Raw genomic sequence first — 21,288 nt, 5'->3', positions numbered from 1 at the left:
TTTACCTCTATGCTTCATTTACATGAAAGAGAAATAAATTTTATATTATTTTGAACATTTCTGTTACTTATACAGCCAAATCGATACTGATATTAACTAATATACATGTCTACAAGGTCTTCAAAAAGACAACCTATTCAATAAAAATATTGCCTGATCTCATACACACACACATATACACATGTAAATATAATTATTAGGCAATTAATTCTTGGAAGAAGAAATCCAAAGGGCTCATCAACTTCTAAAAAGTGTTTAATCTCAGCAGTAATCAGAGTAATGCAAATTAAAGCAAGATAATATTTTTCATGCATCAGATCAGCAAATATTTTTAAAGAGCAAGATATTCATTTCTGTTGAATATTCAGGAAAATGGTTCCTCTCAGGCATTGTTAACATAAAATGCTGTAAATTTTTGGAAGGTAAATTGGCAATATCTTTTAAATCTGAAATTCTCTTACTGTGTGAGCCAGTGAAACAACACAAATCTATGCCATAGAAATAACAGCAATAATACTCAAGTCCACATGTCCGGAATTCTTACTGTGGCATTATTTCCAAGATAAAAAACTGGAAACAATCTGTTAAACCCATGAGTAGTAGAATGTTTGGATAAATTATAGCACATCCTTACTATGAAATATGCAGCTGTTTAAAAATGAGTTAAATCTCTATGTCTTGATCTGAAAGGTTGTTCATGAGGTATTGTTTAGTAAGGAAAATAGGTCACACGCTTTTATGTAATTGGCTCGCCTATTTTGTGCACGCATATCTATAAATTTGTATGAACATGCAGAGAGGTGTGAAAAGATACATCCCAGACTGTTCACATTGGTTACCTGGGAGCTGAGGCAGTAATAGAGATTATTTTTTCTGTATTCATCTTCACATGGTTTTACTGGTTACAATAACTATGGGTTACTTTTGTAATGTTTGCATAATTACTTGATTTAAAATTGGTTTTAATAAAAGGTATTCAATGCCAAATGTACCTCAGTGCCAGATGAACATCTTTACAACGGATTCTTCCCAAACATTAAATTCATATTACTGTAGCAAACTGCGTAAACCTGTATAAAATAGAACGGGGTAGGTAGCTTAAGAAAATAATGTGACTTATTCCATGACATTTCATAAATAGCATTTTGTTAATAATTAACTTGAAAGAAACCCATGCGTTAGTAAAATAACTAAATGCATGTTACTTCTTGCAATCTTCTGGCAAGGAATTTAATGCCAAGTTATGTCACAGAAAGGAAGACAGGAGTTGAGAAATAGAGACAGTTCTCCTTCCTTCTCCGGTGGATCTAGGGATTCTCGAAAGAGTCTGTTGGTGAAGGGGTGGCTGCCAGTCAAGGCATAAATTTGCACATCCCTGGTTATCTTCCTGGCCCTCCTCAAATGTTCTTCTTCCGCCATCAAGTCATGGCCAACACCTAGCCACACACCTGAGTCATCTTTGCCTCCTCCCTTTTGCTATCCTCTTTCCCCGAATTTGTTTGGTTGCTACATCCTCTCAGTTTTCCCTCTGGAACGCTTCTGCCCTCCATCTGGCCCTGCGGCACGCCGTGCCAGGATTAGCTAATAGCCTCGAAGCTGCCAATTCCAGACTCCTTTGACTGATGGTCGCGACCTTTCACATTGGCTCCTTCGGGCTTCCCGTCATCGTTTCCACGGCCACCCTCCACCCGGTGCGCAGAGGCTTTGCTCACCCGTGAGGACCTCGCTGCTGACCACGTCCGTCGTTCAGGCCTTCGCGCCTGGACGCCTGAGGCTGTTGCGAGCCACCGCAGACGGAAACGCCGGGAGCCCGGGGGCGGGGCGAGAGGGCGGGGCGGGGGCGGGGCTGGCCTGGCTGGCCAATGGAAGCGCTGAGGCCAGGGTCAGAGGTCACAGGTCCAGTGGGCGGGAATTTTCTCCAGCGAAGACCCGGAGGAGGCGATCTCACCTCAGGTAAAAGCCCTGAGAGGCTGGAGAGACTCGGTAGGAGGAAGTGTGTTCTTGAGCCGAGGGGGGCAAAAATGATCAGGTTGGCAACTACGAAATCTCTGGAAAACAGCTTTGTGGGGCCTGGCTGATGTGGCCCTGTAGGGACAAGATCCCAGAACCACCTAACTTAATTGGGCGAGAACAAAGTGTGTGAAGGGCACAGAAAAGCCAGTGGGATTTCTAGCCACAAATGAGAGGTTGCGTAGATTAAACAATTTGAGAATATGTGTAAACCTTACCTCCTCTGTGATTTAACATGGTTAAAGTGTGGTTTTTATGCAAGGGAGGGAGGAAGGGGAGAAATCTCCCAATGCCTGAGGCCGGTGGGAGGAGACGGGAAGCCAGCCCAAAATTCACACTCGCCTGTCTATGGTCTTAAATAATCTGAGAAAAAATATTCCGTTTTATATATGTGCACCTTAAATATATACAATTTTTATTTGTCAATTTTACCTCAGTAAAGCTGGGTGGAAAGAAATCTCGGGAAACCTAACTTTTCTAGCACTGTGCATAAGAGCCTGACCTAATTATCTATACGCATGCCCGTTTTGGCCCAGTAGACTCCTGTCAGGAGGTAACACAGGAGAAATAAAATATTTAGGGACAGGTAAGGACATCTATATCAGAAATTGCTGCAATTCAAAGGTGATTATTTGCTCTCTAACCATGATTTTGCTTGTTTTCCCCCTTGTCTTAGATTTTAGAAGTAAAGGCCATTTTCTTTCTCTCCTTATCCACCCACCACTATAAGATGGATTCAAATACGTGTAATGCAATGAAATACAGTTGACAGATGAAAGACAGTTTGTGAATGTATATGATGTACGGTATCTTATTTAAGTACTGTATATTTAGCATGAATTTAAATGATTAACTTAAATACAACAGTATTTATTGTTTATGGTAGTTGATGAGAGTGATGAATCTGAAGCTGATAGAATACTAGGCTTCTCAAGAAAGGAACATTTAAGAGAAATGCTGATAATAAACTGAATGGATAAACTAGGTAGAATTTGTTGATTTTTAACTTTTTAAAAATGACTTCTAGTATCAGGCACAATCAGATAAGTTTTTCTGAAAGTGAAATATCAAGAGGTGGAAATTTTAGAGTTAGTATTTGCTTCGAAGAGCAGTGATACACTGTATGAAAAAGATATGGAAGTACAATGACTGGAAATATTTCCAGATAAGTAATCACCAGTTAGAAATGCTATGTTGGCATTGTTTAAGTAAGAGTGGAAGAGGGCACCAACACTATGTGTTCCCCACATTTGTTGATATCACAGAATCTAACAATATTAAAAGTAATTCAGACAACTTACTGGGTTTGTTTTCATTGGAATGCTTATTATAATATCTAAAATGTCTTCTGACTGATTAGTAAAATAAAATAATTGTGTTCTATATTGAGAAGTTTGCCCTTAGTTTTTTTAATTCAGTAGTTGAGTAGTTAAGAATGTTCACTTGATGATAACTGAAAATAGGAATGAATTCATAGCCAATTAAAGTAGATGAGATCTTCAGTTCTTCTGGTGTAGCACTTTCACCATTTGAAAATAGGTAGACCTCAAATTGAAAATGATAATGAAACTAGGGCAAGACCATTTGCATTAAAATGTATATTTCATTTACTGAAAGCTTATTGACAAACTACTACTGTATGAAAACTTCTAGCTTACATCTAAATTCTCCAAAACATTTTAAAGACTGATCAAAATGCTAAGAACTTTCTGATAAACTGGGTTGTGTCCTAGAGTAGCTTTTCGAAGCTGCAATTCCTCTGATTCTCACATAAATGAGAACTTTCCTGGATTCATTCAGCATTCTAAGTTTTACTTATTACTTCATTGAGTGAATTTGTTGATTTACTAATAGTGACCCAATGACCTAAAAACAGTATGCCATAGTTACTTGATTCCGGATAAGCTTGTTATTAGGGAATTCTAACTTCAGGCTTTTTATTTTTTAACAGAGTGGAATTTTCCAAATTCTACTCCACAGCTTTGCCCTTGGTTATTCGATTTCAAGACCACTTAAGAAATACGGTTATCCTGAGAATAACATTCTACCAGTCTTATGAACCCCAGCCTCTTTTGCAACAAAATGATCACATTAAATATATTGTAATCCACCATCTAGGAATTGTATGAATAAAACAGTATGAAAAGGATATGAAAAATTTTATACTAATGTATGTTATTTTCATATTAGATTTAAATCATAGTAATAAAAGTTATTTTCATTGTTAAATTTTTATCATTCAGAGCCTTTTTAAAAATGAACGAACCAGTATTTGTGATTAAGAATAGTTTTCTGCTCCTGGCTTTGCTATTTTACTAACATTTACTTTTAATTTTTCTATTCCCAGATATTGAAATTTGTACTGCTTTCAAAGAAGACATGTTTCCAACATTCAAATATTGTGCAATAGACTATTTACATGAGGTAGAGTATTACCAGATCACTACCTATTTACTAAGAATTATGATATAGAAAGTGTCATCTGCAGTCACTATATGGTTATGATAATTTTTAGTAGTCCTTAGTCTAGTTACTTTGAAATTCATTTAAAATTACTTCCCACTTTTAATATAACTTAGAAATGCTACTTTGGGAAGGAGAAAAAAATGGAAAAACTGTGGGCAAGTTTGGGCTGCTTGTATGAATAATCTTGAGTGATCTTTCTTGAAAGGAGTGGGGGGAAAGCAATCCCAGTTATCTTTATTATAAAATGACAGTAACAGCATGTATTGGCCACTTACTGTGGGCCAAATACTTTGCACTTTTAATGGATTATATCATTTGATCACTTGCTCTTTTGATGGATTATGTCATTTTGATGATCACAACTACTCCATGAGGAAGATACTATTATTACACTGGTTTTACCATTTTACAGGAAATGATGTCTAGAGAAGTTAAGTAGCTTGCACAAAGCTGAGATTTAAGACAGGCACGTTGTTAAGAAACTAATTAGACTGGTTGTCATACAACAGTTCATTGTTCTTATGATCTTAATTAACAAGTTAAAGTTTTGTTTGCTTTATAACCTTGACCCCCATCTACCAGGAAAAAAATTACTCCACTATAACTAAAACTGTGTTATATTTTACAGGAAATAAAAAAGACATACAGGCATCTTCAGGTTTTTTATTCCCTCATAATTGATGGAGGCAAATGTGTCATAACATACACATGTAGGGCATCAGAGGTCACTGTTACACAAATATATTTATGAATGTATTGTCCACTTAGGAAATTAGTCTATACTCAAACATCGTCTAATTTTTATCCTTTCCCATGGTATCTTAATTTCTTGCTGGTGTACCACACCCCATGATATAATACAAATATAGTGATCAATGGCAAACCTTGCAAAAGATGCAGGGTTTTGTAAAGTTCATGAAAACAGTGTTGAAGAACCACTCAAATAACAGGCAAAGCTATTATCAGATGAAGAGCCTACAAAATTAGATCAGTTAACAGTTAAAGGGAAAAGAATGTTTTGAATATCAAAGGGATTAAGAGCTGCCTTGGGAAAATTTGATTAAATTTTCAAATATTTTCTAGAAATATCTTCTTTATGATCAAAGATGAAATAATGACTGATATGCATATCATCATATGTTTTGGGGGAAATTATGACAAGAAAGCAGTTATAATTATAAGCTAATTATAAACAAAATTTCATTAAATGTAAATTTTAATTTCTATAATTTTATTTCATCTTTTAAGATAAAGTTCCAATCAGGCTTTTTTTTTTCCTTTTTTACTATGAACCTTTGCTCCTCATTTTATACAAATTCCTTTAATCTTTTCTTTATACCATTTATTCTTGGATGATGAGGACCTCTTATTTAATGTAATACCTTCAGCAAACATAAAATTCTTGGGAAATAATGCAACAAACTATCATTTGTCAAATACATAGAATAACAAATTCTGTGGGAAGTTAAGAGTCACCAAGGTAAGACTTCATAGAGGAAATACTGCTTAAGATGGGGCTTAAAAGATGAATAGGATTTTCATAGCTGGAGAAGAATAGCGAGGCATTTTTCAGAGGCACAGCATAGACCACAGTGTTGAGGAAGTGGCCACTAACTGTTAAGGGGGTAGTGGCTAGTCTATTTAAAGAGAATAGTTAGTATTAAAGAGTTATGGAAGATAAAGCTGGAAAGTAAAGGCAGAACCAAAGTATAGAGAACTTTGATTTACAAGCTTAGCTGATTTAACAGCCTTTTAAAGTTTAATTATTAGATTTTTTTTGAATTAGAAACATATTTGCTGGTTGTCACAAATGAAATAGTGCAAGGATATAGAAAACAAAAGTTAAGACAGCCGTATTATACTGTTAAGTGAAAAAAACATATTGCTAAATGGTATATGATGTGATCCCATTTTTTGGTCAAACACACACACACACACACACACACACACACACACACACACACACACACACACACATGTTAGGCTAACCTAGAAAAGAAAGTATGTAGGAAAATATACCAAATTATAATGATATGATAAGAAAGCTTGATTTTTCTCTGTTATGTAGTTGTATGCTAGATTCTTTATACTTAGCATGTATTACCTTTCAATAAAAATAACAGCAGCTTGAAAGAATAGAGAATTTTAATATTCTGAATACTGACAGATAAATATTTTAAATCCAATACGTATATTAAAAGATTTTATAATCTCACTTTCTTGCATAGAATGTAATTAGAGAGAAGTTTCACAGAGACGCTTTATTTCTTCGAATCCCTTCCTGTTTACATCAAGAAGACAATTATCATGTAAGAGTCACTGATGATAAATTTAGGAGGCCCTGGACAAGAGGTACGTTTTAGTTTTATTTTTCAAAAATCTATTTTTAAAAATATTTCAGTGTTTAGCACAATAAGTTATTAAGAAAATGCAATGTTTTTCTCATTATTTAAAAAACCTGTTCATTTATTCATATCAGAATTCCAAGAAGTTTACAAAATAATATTTTCATGATAGACTTTAGATGATAAGGAATTGGAAAGCTTATACTAGGTATGAATAGAATGAATAAGAGATATGTGGATGATGAAGTCTTAAAAATTCTAACATTGTAACATTTGTTGTACTAGAATAGTATCTTGCTCAGTGTAAGAGGGCTTCTTTAAGTTGTAATGATACACTGAATATGGAACTATTTTTAAATGTATATGTACAAAGCATCATCTTTTGCTTTTATCATGTCATAAAACTTAAGGAAAAGTAGCCTCCATGGAGGAGTCAAGTCAGTTAACAACATTTATTTATCCTGTATTATGTACTAGGCACTGATACAGGTGCTAAGAACACAGTTACTAATTAAGACATAGTGGGTTTTCAGACTGGTAAGGAGAATGCAGCAATAAAACCACTGAATACATGAGCTACTATTTGGTATTGGTAAATGTACAGCAAAGATACACAGTGTAATGTGATACGAAATTTCAGGAGTAGGGAGTGCTACTTCCTAAGATGGTTAGGGTAGGGCTTCTGTGGAGAGGTGAGTATTTGAGTTGAGATCTGAATGGTGAGATGGCAGCAATCATAAAAACATACAGGAGAAAAGCCTTTCAAGCAAATGCAAGGTTCCTGACTCAGGAGTAAACTTGATGTGTGTAAGGACCAGAAAATTGAGCCATTGTGGCCGATTAATGAAAAAAGGGGAGATCTGAGAAGTAGGCAGCTTTCGAAAGATAAAAGGTTTTGCAGGCCATAATATGGAGTATGTTTGTTTGTTTATATTATGGTTGGTGTGGTAAGTCATTGGACAGTTTTTTAAAAGGCAGTAACATAACCTGATTTATACATTGGAAAAATCATTCTGGTTGTTTGGAAGCTGGAAGGGGTAGGGATTGGGAGGCAAAAGTAGAGATAGGAAAATCAGTCAGGAAGCTACTGTAATGGTTCAGGATCTAGACTACTAGGCGAATCCATACATAAAGGATGATAGCTTGGGCCAGGCTTATAATAATAAAGAAGTGAGAAGTGGTTGAAATTGAGATTATTTTAGATTTTAAAATAATCTAAATTGCTTTAGATTATTTACTTACCCAACAGTAGGAGGATTTAAAAAGCAGAAGAATAAATACTTTCTTCTGGATTTTTGACCTGAGCAACTAAGTGAATGGCAGTGTTATTTCCTAAGATAAGGAAAGGTTTATGGGGAAGCCAGTTTGTGGCTGGAGTCAATAGCTCTGCTTTGGCCAGGTTAAAATGCGTATTAGGCATCTAAGTGGAAACATCAAGAAGGCAATTGGTTATAGTAGTCTTGAGCACAGCTGGAATTTCAAATTGGAAGCCTCGATATATAGCTTGCATATAAATTTCGTGGAACTGGATAAAGCCACTGAAAGCATGAGTATAGATAGCTGAGAGCCTAGGACAGGGCCCTAGAACACTCCAACTATTAAAAGGCTATTATGGAAGGAGGAACCAGCTAAGAAGACAAGTGAGATAGGAAAACCAGAAGAGTGTGGTGTTGTAGAAATCTAAAGAAGAAAGTGTTTCAAAAAGGAAGAAGTAGTCAAAAGCATTGGTCCCTGTTCAAATGTCAAGTAAGTGAGTTGACCATTAGCTTAACTAACTATAGGTCATTGACAACCGTGGTAAGGGTGATTTCACTGGAGTATTGTGTACGAAAGCCTGATCAGAGTAGGTTGAGAAGAGAGAAGTGGGATGTAAGATGGTGATTACAGACAACTCTTTTGAAGAATTTTGCTATGAAGGTAAATAGAAAAATAGAGGTGCACTAGCTGAAGGCAGAAGTAGAGTAGAGAGAGGTTTTTTAGATGCGCAATTGAAAAAAATATATGTGTGATAAGGAAAGAGACTAAAAAGTGTTTATTTGCCAATGGAAATAATCTTGATAAAAAGAGAGAAAATGATGATGCAGGAAAGAAAATGGATAACTTATAAAAGGAGATAGTATCCAAAGCACAGTTGGAGGAGCTGATATTAGAAGCCAGGATGGTTCTTCCACTGTGATGGATAGGAAGGCAGGATTTGTAGGTACTCACGCCTGTAAGATGTTAGAATTAGTGGTGGAAGATGATGCTCTTCTCTGCATATATCGATTTTCTGTGTGGAGGCAAGGACACAGATAGAGAGAGGGTAGGGAAATGAGTATCAAAAGTTTGAGGGTGGAAAGTGTCAGATAGTTGTCTTGAAGAATGAGAAAGTCAGTTTTGTTAGGAAGGTATACTATTATCATCTGTCAATGTTAGATGCCCATTTTAAATTTATGGTCATAATTTGAAATGAGTTCATGCAGCATGGCTGGGTGATTTTTTTTTCCAAATAATTTCCAGCTGTTCTAGGGTACATACACAAAGTGGAGAGTAGAGGTTTTCCTAAGTTAGTATGAGGGAAAGAGAAGCAAGGGAATTAAGTCTTTGTAAGGGAGTGATTATGGGATGGTCATGGAACTAAACTGTATGAGAAAGGAAGTGAGGACATAAGAAAGGATGAATGTTGTAAAAATGGATGGGTCAATGGATTGAAGGTCTCACTTAGGTTGTAAATAAGATAAAGAGCAAATTTCATCAAACTGCTTCTCTAAACGTACAGAAGGAAAGAATGAGTTAATCATTTTTCTTACTTCTTTTCCTTTTCTTCTTTTTACAGATAATAATAACAATAACAAGCAAAATTTATTGGGCATTTATACTATGTCAGGCACTGTTCTAAGCAATTTACAGGTCTTATCACATTTAACCTTTACAACAACACTATGAAAAGGCCATTATTATTTCTAATTTGTAGATAAGAAAACTGAGGTAGAAAGAGGTTAAGAGATTTACCTAAGATAATACAGTTAATAAGAAGCAGTACAAGTATTAAAATCTAGGTCAGGTGATTCCAGAACTTACATTCTTAACTACTAAACTTTCATATTTTTTTCAGTGAGGCATGCACTCAGATGTTAAGGGATTTATTCAAGGTAACAAAACTAGTAAGAGCTAACACTTAGGTAGAACACAGATCCTTTGACTATTCACCCAGTTGCTTCTTCTGAAGTTAATGTGTGACATGATCCCTCTCCTTAAGGAACCAAGAGTCTAATTTAGGAGCCAAGCTATCGATATACATAGAACTTTTAAATATGACTGTGTATGATTAAGTACTGAGTGAGTGCTACTGACAATATTATGACCTTTCAAGGGGAATGTATCAGAGTGAGCTGGAATGGTAAATAAAGGCTTTATGAGGAGTCACATGAGCTGTTGAACAAGATTATCTGGGATGGTAGTGCTGTATAAGCAAAAGAGAGGCTGTAAAATGAGGGTGGTATGTTCAGGTGATATTGTTCTGACTGTAGTTGAGGGTTTTTGCAGGGGACAGGGGTTCATAATAATGAGAATGATGATTTAAATATTTGGAATGTGGTATAACTTTGGAAAAACTTACAGCTGTGAACAAATAAAGATAACACCATGATGTAAAAGGTGAATGTTTGGCTTCCTTGTATTAAGTGTAAAAGAAAATTCTAGAAGCTAATGTCAATCATTCTCCTTTGTAGTCTCGGCTGTTTCATTTTCGGGAATGACGGATATCTCAGTCTTGGATCAATGGAAAGCAAGTCTCTCTGTGGAGGATTTCCTTGAGAAGTATGTGTCCCTAATTGCAAATTTCCCCTTTACGTCTAGAAGATGAACAGTAAGTTCTCCAGACACCTAAAGAGAGAATACCCCATCCTTTATATCCTCACAGGTTTTCTTTCATCTGAAGAAGAAGCCCTAATGTGAACCACAAAGGAGAGGTTAATAGAAATGATTTACATCCTCATTTTTATCTTTTTTCCTCATTTATCACAGATTAACAGTGCTCTATGCATTTGTATCACAAAAGACAGAAATAAAGCAAAGATGCTATTATGCTTTTAACAATAAGTGAACTTTTCTGTAGAGAGTGTCTACAGAAAATTCTTTATATTAAAATCAGTGTCTTCTCCTGTAGTATAAATGCAGTTTTAAGGCTATTTTCTAACATACTTTGTCAGAATGTTGTTTGTTATTAGTTCAGTCATTCATCAAATATTTATTGGATATCATTCTGTGGGCTGGATATGGATAAAAAAATGAGTAAGACACAGTCTCTGCTCTTAAAGAACACAAGAAAATAAGCAATCAAATTTTATAAATAAACAATTACAATAGAACATGGAAAGTACAATGACAGAGATAGAAATGCAGAGCGTAATATGAGAAAGAACATCTAAACCATTCTACATTGTTCATGTAGACATAAAGTAGAGATTTCAGTGCAAATATAAATAATTTACTCTGTTGCTTCACTTTGTGCAAAGAGTGTTGATCAGACCCAGGAAGGATTTAGTTATTGTTCATATTTTCAAGTTTCAGTGACATAAGTTCTCCTTTGTTGTGCTTGAAAGAAACAACCAATTTAAATGTGTGCAGACAGTAAATATAGAGAAGCCCAATATACTATTCCTGGTTTATAGGAATTTAAAAATCAGGCTATGAAGATAATGTATAAACAGAAAAAGTTAACAATGTTAAGAATTAAATGATAATATAAAATGGCTGTCATAAGGTCTATCACAAGGTATAAGACCAAAGCAAATTATCTATCACATGACTAAACTGCAGAGCACTAAGGAAACAGAAAAGTATAGTGAGAAGAGCTCTCCAGCCATCTGACATCCCAGGTGGGGTGAAGGGCTAGAGGTTGAATCAGCTGCCAATGACCAATGATATAATGAATCGCCTATGTAATGAAGCCTTCCTTAAGGCTTCCTTAAGCTTTCCAAAAGTCCCTTATTAACATAACCAAAGATAACTTTATTGCTCTCATCACTTAGGAATTTCCAAGGGCTTTTGGAGCTCTGTGCCAGAAACAGAAATGAAGACCAAATCTCTATTTCTTATTATAAATCACATTGTCACCCATATAATATGTGATCTTTTGTGACTGGCTTCTTTTACTTAGCATAATATTTTGAAGGTTCATCTATTTTGTAGCATGTATTAGCACTTCATTTTTTATGACCAAATAATATTCCATTATATGGGTATACCACATTTAATTTATACATTCATCATGTGAATGGGCATTTGGGTTGTTTCCACTTTTTGGCTATTATGAGTAATGCTGCTATAAACGTTTGTGGACAAGTTTTTGTGCAGACACATGATTTCATTTCTTTGGTAATGGGAATTGCTGGGTCTTATGGTAACTCTGTGTTTAACTGTTTAAGGAATTGCCAGACTATTTTCCAAGCAGCTGTACCATTTTATGTTCCCATAGCTGATATAAAGTTACAATTTATGTACATCTTGCCAATAGTTGTTATCATCTATCTTTTTGACTATATTCTAGTGTGTGGCTCATTGTATGTCATTGCAGTTTTCATTTGCATTTCTCTGTTGGTTAATGATGTTAAACATCTTTTCATGTAATTATTGGTCTTTAATTTATCTTCCTTGGAGAAATGTCTTTTCAAATCCTTTGCTGTTTTTTAATTGGGTTATGTGTCTTTTTATTATTGAGTTTTAAGAGTTCTTTACATAGTCTAGATACAAGTCCCTTATTAGATGTGTGATTTAAATACTTTCTCCTGTGGATTCTTTTTATTTCCTTGATGGTATCCTTTGAAGCACAAAATTTTGATGAAGTTCAATTCGTCTACTTTTTCTTTTGTTACGTGTGCTTTTGGTGTCATATTTAAGAAGGCTTTGCCTAAACTAAAGTCACAAGGATTTACTCCTGTATTTTCTTCTAAAAGTTTGCCTTTGATTTGTTTTTAAAGACACAAATCAGATCATGAAATATTTTTGTTATAACCCACCACCAGGTCTTACCAAGTCCTGTAAGTGAGTTGAAATTTTTTTTTCTTGTACATTGTATTTTCTTAAAGAATAAATTATAGAGATTTTTCTATATACAGTTTTAAGTATGAAATATTTATTATTTTCTCCAATTACATTGGGGAATTATATTGATTTTGGTTTTTTCAGTCTCTGTAGGGAATTATAAAGTCTAAAATATTTTAGGATATCAGGAAAAAAGGTATATCATAATGTGTACCTGAATTGCCAACAATATATTTATCTGTTGGAAAATTCAGTAGAAAGATCTCTTGTTAAGTCAGAATATCCCAATGGTGTAGACAATGGCAGATATATCTGGATCAATCAGGAAACAGGCAAGGTACAGGCAAGGTCAAGGAAGCCAAAAAAAACCAAAAACAAAAATCCCAGGACTAGCAACAGCTGGAAGTTGTTACCACCCTAAACTTGAATGAGCAAGAGGACTGAGCAGTAAACAGCACAGTAAGAACTGCAGCTGTGGGAGAGAGGCTGATAAAAGATGTAACTGTTGGTGGAACCATGCAGCCACGTCTCCAAACTGTGGCCCAGGAGGAAAGATTCGGGAAGAATAATGTTTCCATCTGTCTCTTTTCCCACCTTGATCTCCTGCAAATGCTTCCCATTGGCTGAACCCATCCAGAAGCCAGGGAAAGGGAGCTTAGTTGGTTCTTAGTAAGCTCAGTCTCCCAGGTTGCGGAAAAGAATATAGAAGTTTGGATAATGATATGGAAAAGCAGACATTGAATATTCAGTGCAAGGGCAATTTGGCAATGCTTGGCAAAGTCTCAAAATCTTTATATCTTTAACTTCATTTCCACTCTTAGGAAACTTATTTTGAGAAAATGATTAAACAAACGCACAGATATTCCTTGCACTGTTGCTCATAATAGCAAAAAATTACAACAAATTTAAATTTCCAATAATAGGGAACTGATTGAGTAAATATTATTTACCAGTACAATGGGATCTTGTTCATCCACTCAAAAATGAAGTGAATGTACATTGATTGACATGTAAATGTGCTCATGCTTCTTGTTTAGCAGAAAAGAATAGGTTACAGTATACTATGTTCATTCACTTTTGTTTAAAAATACTCAAAAATAGTTGAGAAAATATGTAATTTTTAAATTCTTCTCTTGAATGGTGGGGCTATGGATAATTTTTCACTAACTGTTGAAATTTGGTAATTTTCTACAATGAAAAATTTCTGTTTATAAATAAAAATGTTTTAAAATAGGAGATACATAAAATCAGTAATTTTATGTCATAGAAGAACAGCTACAGGAATGATGACCCAGTTTAACTGTGAATTTGAGGAAATTGTTCCAAGTTCAAACCCAAACTCCCAAACTGAAGTAGAGGAAGTCAGCTTACATACCCATAAGGACTACAATGAAGACTTTACACTTGTCAGCTGCTTAGAAAAGTGTCCAGCACTTCAAAAACAGGAGCAAGGTAAAACATTTGTTATTTCCACTGTTACAAAACATTCTTACTATTACACAGATTTTCATTTCAGTGATGTTTTTGTTTTATTAGATTTAAAAAAATTTTTTTATTGTATTAAAGATACCCACCTGCAAAATTATACTTCTTTAAATTACTGGTGTTCATTTGCATATTTTTATATTGTGAAGTGATTCTTTTTTGTCTTTTTCTATTCTTATATTTTATTTTTATATATCAAAAATATCAATAACTCCAAATGTATTTAACTTGAACCTAACCAATCCTGTCAGTGTTTCTTTTAGGGTTTCTTTCATTACCTTTATACTTGGGAACTTCTTCCTTGAATTAGATAAATATTATTCATATTTTATTTAATGTTTTCTTTAAGGTTTTGGTGTATGTATAAAAGTAAGAATAAAAATGTTTGTTTCCGAATGTTTTGGCAGTTGTCCCAATACCATTTATGGAATAGTTTTTCCTTTCTCCACTGATTAGAAATGCCGCTTATATCATATGCCACATCCTTAGCCACATTATAGTTTGTTTCTGGATTTCCTATTATGTCGAAATATTATACAGTTTAACTATTTAGTACACAGGTATAACATGTATTAATAGTCTCCTCTTTTTTTCCTACTCTCACATTTATATTCTTTCAGATTTACTTTTGTAATCAGTTTTTCAAGTTTCCAACAGATCTCTTAAGAAATTGAAATGTTACTGGCACCTTTTAAAATTTTTACCTTAGTTAGTCTTTTTAGCTGGGAAAATAGTTTATCTTGCCTTTTCTTCAAGTTTTTTTTTTTAAATAGTGATCCTCATTAGTGTTTTATGGTTTTCTCCATATACTTTCTGCACATTTTTATTATGTTTATTCCTCAATATTCATATGCTTATGGCTATTATGAATAAGTTATTCCATTAATTTATGATTAGGGCTTTAGATATACTTGGAAACCACTGATTTTATAATTTTTATCAGACACTTCAATGAAATCCTTTATTTGTTTTCATTTAGTTATCTTGGGTTTTCTAAGTAGACAAAAGTATCTCCTGCAAAGAATAAACCTATTTTCTTTTTTGTCAGTAGACCTCTTTTTTCTGCTTCTTTTCAGGGTTAACTAGCCAAAATTCTGTTTGCTCATGACAATTTAACACTCCTCTACAATAAAAGAAAACAGCCTCCTCATATCTGAGTTGGTACATATACTAGGTAATAAAGTAAGAAATTCAGGGTATACTTTATAGCCGTAAGAATATACGTAGCACCATTGCTAGAACCACTTTTGTATCGTTTAAAGAACATTGGTTGTGGTGGGATGCTGCCCTCAAGCGGCTTCATCGAAAAGGGGAGGTTGGAAAACGAGACCTCATAACTGATATGAGACGTCCCCATGGACTCCCAGAAATACCAAGATGAGCCTGTAGGAAGGAAAGACTGCTAGATGGTCTATGTTTGAAAGTGGAAGGTGGAGATGGGGTTACAGATGAATGCTGTTTGGGTTTTGCTATAATATGACTTCATTAATATTTACAAAATGACTGTACAAGTGAACCATCTTTAAATTGTCTCATATTAAACCCTGCTTAGACATGGAATTGATTGGCTACCTTTCTCTGGTGTATCATGGGAAGCTCTTGGCCACAAGATTGTCAGGAACTTACAGGTTCTGATAAAGAATCTCTGAGGCTAGTTTACATAACTAGTTCTCTTTTGGCATTTTAAGTTAGCATCAGGCAAAGGAATGGTCCCTGCCTGCCTGCTTTACACCACATAATTATTAAGCACATGCATACCAGTGATGTAGTGGGTCATGGGAGACATCACTTCATGCCATACCGCTCTCATGCCATTCTAAAATTACTTAGCTGAAAGGACGTTGCCCAGAACAGAAGACCATTGCTTCCGCTTGGAGCTGGCTTTTGCTTTGGGGAGGTTGGTTTTCTGAGTAGTTCTTCATCTGAGCCTACATTTTCCTTTTTCTCTTTCCATTCAGAGATTATTGGAGAATGGGGGTAGGTTTTATATACCCTTCTTCGGCTCAGAAACTGTTAAAGCACTGACACAGTTAGCTAAGATTCTAAATTAGCCCAAACATGGTAGGTTGGGGATACAGAGAAGACACCTGTTCCAGCAGTTAACTGTTAGCAATAGTGTTTCCTAATACATGAGCTATATCACACTTCTCTAGTAGACACTTTGCTGTATAACTTTCACTGTAATTAATTTTATAACAAATGCATTTGAACAATTTTAGAGTGCTAGAATCAGAGCTGGTCTCATTTGTGGGCTTTACAGATCATCTCCAGTCCCTACATGTCAGTCTCTGGGGATAAACTGGAGACCTAAGAGATAAAATTATGCATAAAGAAAAGACTAAGTTCATCAAAAGTCAAATTTTATTTCTTTACAGTTTTGCTGAGGCTAACCTTGGCTATTTTGAGACATAAGACCACAAGAGATTTTCCTCCACTGATTACATTAACTTTGTTGGAAAAAAATATGAGCTATTACAACTCTTTCAGGATATTTGGTTACTACTCAGTGTACTAAATAATATTAAACTTTATTGAGCTTTTACCTATGTACCAGTACTATGCAACATGCTTTATTTGCAGAATACAGTGAAGAACTAAATAATTTAAAATGTATTTGCAAACCCCAACTGTATTTAATGTCTGACTACAGTAATTATCTAGATCCTCTTGTATAACCTTTAGATTTTTTCTTATTCCTTTATATTTCTTATTTATTTTCAGATTTCTTGATTGATGCTGAAGAAATAATTTTTGTAAATAATCTGACGGCCTATAAAAGCCAGCTGCCAACTGTGCGTACTCTGTTGAGTAGACTAAAGCAATATTTAGTAAAAGATCCCTTGTTAGATTTCAAAGGACAGATCTTCACAGACACTAATTTTTTCAGGTATTTGATTACCCGATGTAGTAAATATTTTTGAAGAGAAGAAAATATTCTTTGTATGTTCACAAGTCTAGATGTTGTTAGTCATAATATTTTATCATTGCTTTACCTCAACTCTTAATTTTAATTGCTATGCATTTGATTGGCTACATTTAGTACGTAACTTGCTTTTAGTAAACACTAATTTAATGTTTTATTTTTTTGTCAAGGGAGAGTTTCTCTTTTCAAGGAGATTTGAAAGATTTTGTGAAAGATTTCTGTATGGATAAGGAAAACTTTTTTCCAGACAAGCTAGAAGACACAGTAGGTTTAAATGAAGCTGTAATGTTTGCTTTCAGTAATTTTAAAATAGAAGTTAGTAAATCACGCTTTTATAAATTGTAGTAATATACATTTACCATCTACTATTGTAAAGTTTAAAAGACTCAATACTGGATTAAACATGTATCAGTTAAGAAGTCAAATTTACTTCCAAGATAGTGGTTCTAAACCTTGGCTACATATTAGAATTACTTGGAAAATTTTATTAAAATACTGAAGTCTGGATCATACCCTCATATATTCTGGTTTAATTGGTCTAGTATGCAGTCCAGGTATAGGGAGTTTTAAAACCTCTCCCAATCATTTTAATATACCTGGTATAGGACATTAAGTGGCCATATATATATTAGTCTTAAGGCATTTAAAGGTTCTTTTTTTACAAATAAAAATTTTAACACACATGGTAAAAATATTAATTCACCTATTAGCCCCTTTTCTCCCATCTCCCTTTCCCTCCCCCATTAATTTTGAGAATTATGCACATGCACTCTCACTTGTTGAAGAATCCAATTCTGTAGGAATGAAAGAGAAATGTATTCCATGAAATGTAGTAAAGATCCATTCCATCTACTCTTTTTACTTCTCATTCACCATCTGTCATTTGTTGCAGTGATTGTTTTTAACTTAGAATTTTGAAAATTTGTTGTTAGCTCAAAAGAAGACATTTCTGCATCTAGGGGTAGTGTACACCACTAATGTAATCAGTAGCCATGAAAGACATTACTTAGAGAGAACATTGCTTGTAATAGATTTTTAGCTGCTACACATACTTTTTAAATAAAATGTATGTAGAGCATTAAAATTTTTAAGTGTGGGTTTAGTTTAAAATTTGGTACATCAGTTAAGCAAATATGTCTATTTATGAATTCAGAAATATTTGTTTGGAATACCTCACTAAAAACTTGTTTTACCAATATATTATTTCAGCCATCAATTATGCCTGAGTGTGAATTCTTAATGCCTACAAGCCTCAAACAAGAAGTTGATATTCCATCACTCTCAGAAATAAAGGAGTCATTAAACTTAATACCTGAAACAATAAATTATGTAGATGAAAATGAAAAGCTTTTCAAAAGAGGTGAGAATTAAATTAAAAATCTATTACTTGTAAAAACTACTTAATAATGTTAGTTATAAAAATTCTTTTTTCATTAAACTTTCTTCTGAACCTCCAGATTTTTAAAAATATCCCACATCAATAAAAATTCTGAGACTCTTTTCTCATTGTCTTCTCTTTATACATTGCAAGCTTAAAACATCTCTGAAATTAATCTAACCATTTCAAAATAATTATACAAATAGAGCTGAAACACCTACCACTATACTAATTTTTTTGAGTTGTTTTCTTATATATAGTGACAAAACACTAACAACTTTTATGCTGACTTCAGAGGCTCAGAAAAAGGTATGATTCATGGAATTAGATGACTGAGAGAGTCACAACATAGAATTTAGATGGTTTCTTCCCAGTTAGTAAATATTGTTGAAGTCTTCTAGCCTAACTTAAGCCCAGATATTTAACCGTCCTCTCATAAACTCCAGTTGAAATGATCAAAGATATATAATATAAGGGAGGAGTGAAAGGGGATTTGTGATTTCCGTTGAGAATAGGGATACTTGCCATCAACAGACCACGGACTGAAAGGAAATCTTGCAGACAAGACTAGATCAAGGGGATTACCGATCAGCCTACAAGTCAAGCAAAGTAATGAAAAGCCAACCTGAGTAAGTGGATCAAATTCAGACCAGAACTTGAAAATCTAGCAGAGCTCAAAACTGCAGGTGGCCGGTGTTAGCAGAACAGAAATCTATGAATGCTAATGGAAAGGAGAGGTAACTGCTGAATGACTGTAGTGTTACACTCCTAGCCATCACTTGTCTTTGATGGTATACTCAATAAAACAGAGTCATTGCTACAGAGGGATGAACAAGATTACAGAAAAACTAGTATTGTAGTACTTTTGCTGACAGTCCTCTTCTTTTTAGATCTTACTACGAAGTATGGAATAGATACTGAGGATATGAAATGCAGCTCCACAGAAATTTTGGCCATTCAGAGCCAATGTGAACCAGAGTGCAGTGAACCAGGTAGAAATTTTGAATAAATCCTTGAGTTTATCAGGGGATACCTATATATGATGTAAAGGTACACTACATTCACCTATAAAGTCTACTATGAGACAGTTTTAATGTTTAAAACTTCATTATTGCAATCCAAGTTGTTTTTTCTCACTTATCCCTTTACATTTGTTACTATTATTAACATCCATCTGGCATCAAAACTGAGTAATATATAGAGGATAGTTACAAAGATAGAAGAGGAATGGAGCACATAGCATTAATGGTAAAAATAAAATCTTAGAATTTTATAGCTCGGTAAATAAAATTTTGTTTTATCTCAGTATTGGCAGTCTTGCTGACCCTTGTCACACTTTTGTAAATTTAACTTTTTAAACCCCAAAGCAATTCTATCATTGTTATTGTGAAGATTACTGTCCTACCAATTTGGAATCTCAATATCAGTTTTTGTTCCAGTGTAATGCCAGATTGTGTTGCTCCCTAACTAGGTTGATGATACTGTTACTTAGTTATATTTGTAACTGGATCATATAAATCATCTATTTGGAAGTTTACTGCTTTATTTATGAAAGTGATAAAAACACACTGACTGCTTATGATAAATGAGGATTAGTTTTTTAAGCCTACCTTATAAAAATATAACCCTCTCTCTAGACCCCAGACTTATTAAGGTGAAGGATTACTCTCTTAATACTATTTGCTCAACATCATCAGTATTCAGTATGAAGACAAAAATAACACTGTCTCCTAAGTACTGACAACGTTAAGTTGTCAGAATTAAAAACGTTATTACACATAAAGTCTTAGAACTTACATGGTAAACTTAATAAAATTTAGCTGTCAGTGTAGTCTTTAAAAACCACCACTATCATAGTTGAAATACCATGTGATATATGTGTAATCCTTTATACAGATGGAAATTTAAAGGTTTTATTTTGTATTTCAAATTTAATCCAAATTTCTTTTGATTGAAACTTTTTGTTGCAATAGAATGATCAAACATACCACTTTTATCTATTGCTTACGAAGAGTTATGGATTATACATAGTTTTATTCAACGTTTATGTAACATGATTTGTAAACTTTTTGTGTATTCTAGTAGAGTTAGAAATGCCATTAACTCATCTACACTTAACAAACCAACATGCTTCAGTGAATTCATTATGTACAGAACTTCAGACGTTTCCATCTTCTCCTGTTTGTGAAATGTAAGTAAAGCTGTTTGTAAAATGTAAGTAAAGATTGTATCTAGAACTCAAATTGCAATTCAGAACAAGCAATCTTTAATTAAATCTCTCCATATAAAGTCAATTTCCAAGCTATCTCTGTGAAAAAAGTAAGAGATAGAACAGAGTCTATAGTAAACAACTGAAACGAATATATGAATGTGTATGTACATAATTGGTTTTCTGTTTAAAGAATAGCTTTCAAAGCACACAACACAAAAATCAGGTAACATTGGTTGAGTCCAAAAGGATACTGGGTAACCCGGCAGAAAGGGAGCTAGTAAGTGTTAGAGCCAGGTTCTTCTATGCTTTGAGTATTTTGAATGTGAATATATTACCACTAAAAATAAACAACTTGAGCTGCTCTCCCTTCTGAGTAAAATGACCCGCATTCTGCCTATGGAACGTGTATCTCCTAGGCCCCTCTCTTGCTCTCTCTTGCCTTCTA

General features: G+C 34.2%; 1 protein-coding gene and 1 long non-coding RNA gene across 6 annotated transcripts in view; one reads left to right on the top strand and one right to left on the bottom strand.

Annotated features, from left to right (window-relative positions):
* LOC140696129 (uncharacterized) overlaps positions 1 to 1,805 on the bottom strand; it is a 49,978-nt gene extending 48,173 nt beyond the window's left edge. The window contains exons 1-2 of the long non-coding RNA XR_012072188.1: positions 1,713 to 1,805; positions 993 to 1,070 (exon numbers count right to left, since the gene is read on the bottom strand). This is a non-coding gene — a long non-coding RNA (uncharacterized lncRNA). The remainder of the gene's footprint in view (positions 1 to 992; positions 1,071 to 1,712) is intronic.
* A 121-nt stretch (positions 1,806 to 1,926) lies between these two features.
* The window catches only part of SHOC1 (shortage in chiasmata 1), a 61,273-nt gene continuing 41,911 nt past the window's right edge, over positions 1,927 to 21,288 (top strand). For 2 of the 5 annotated variants that reach the window (XM_072959911.1, XM_072959909.1), the window contains exons 1-10: positions 1,927 to 1,953; positions 4,358 to 4,434; positions 6,705 to 6,828; positions 10,532 to 10,619; positions 14,113 to 14,297; positions 17,052 to 17,217; positions 17,424 to 17,517; positions 18,463 to 18,613; positions 19,522 to 19,623; positions 20,714 to 20,822. In XM_072959911.1, the coding sequence (XP_072816012.1) occupies positions 4,390 to 4,434; positions 6,705 to 6,828; positions 10,532 to 10,619; positions 14,113 to 14,297; positions 17,052 to 17,217; positions 17,424 to 17,517; positions 18,463 to 18,613; positions 19,522 to 19,623; positions 20,714 to 20,822 (1,064 nt within the window). In that variant the 5' untranslated portion in view covers positions 1,927 to 1,953; positions 4,358 to 4,389. Of the gene's footprint in view, positions 1,954 to 2,754; positions 2,812 to 4,357; positions 4,435 to 6,704; positions 6,829 to 10,531; positions 10,620 to 14,112; positions 14,298 to 15,416; positions 15,505 to 17,051; positions 17,218 to 17,423; positions 17,518 to 18,462; positions 18,614 to 19,521; positions 19,624 to 20,713; positions 20,823 to 21,288 lie in introns of those variants that run through there. The other 3 variants (XM_072959910.1, XM_072959912.1, XM_072959913.1) reach the window with 3 other exon arrangements.

The sequence above is a fragment of the Vicugna pacos genome, chromosome 4 (genome assembly GCF_048564905.1).
Source record: "Vicugna pacos chromosome 4, VicPac4, whole genome shotgun sequence".
NCBI lineage: Eukaryota > Metazoa > Chordata > Mammalia > Artiodactyla > Camelidae > Vicugna > Vicugna pacos.
The sequence above is the reverse complement of the archived record's forward strand: the minus strand, read 5'-3'. Positions and strand labels throughout refer to the sequence as shown.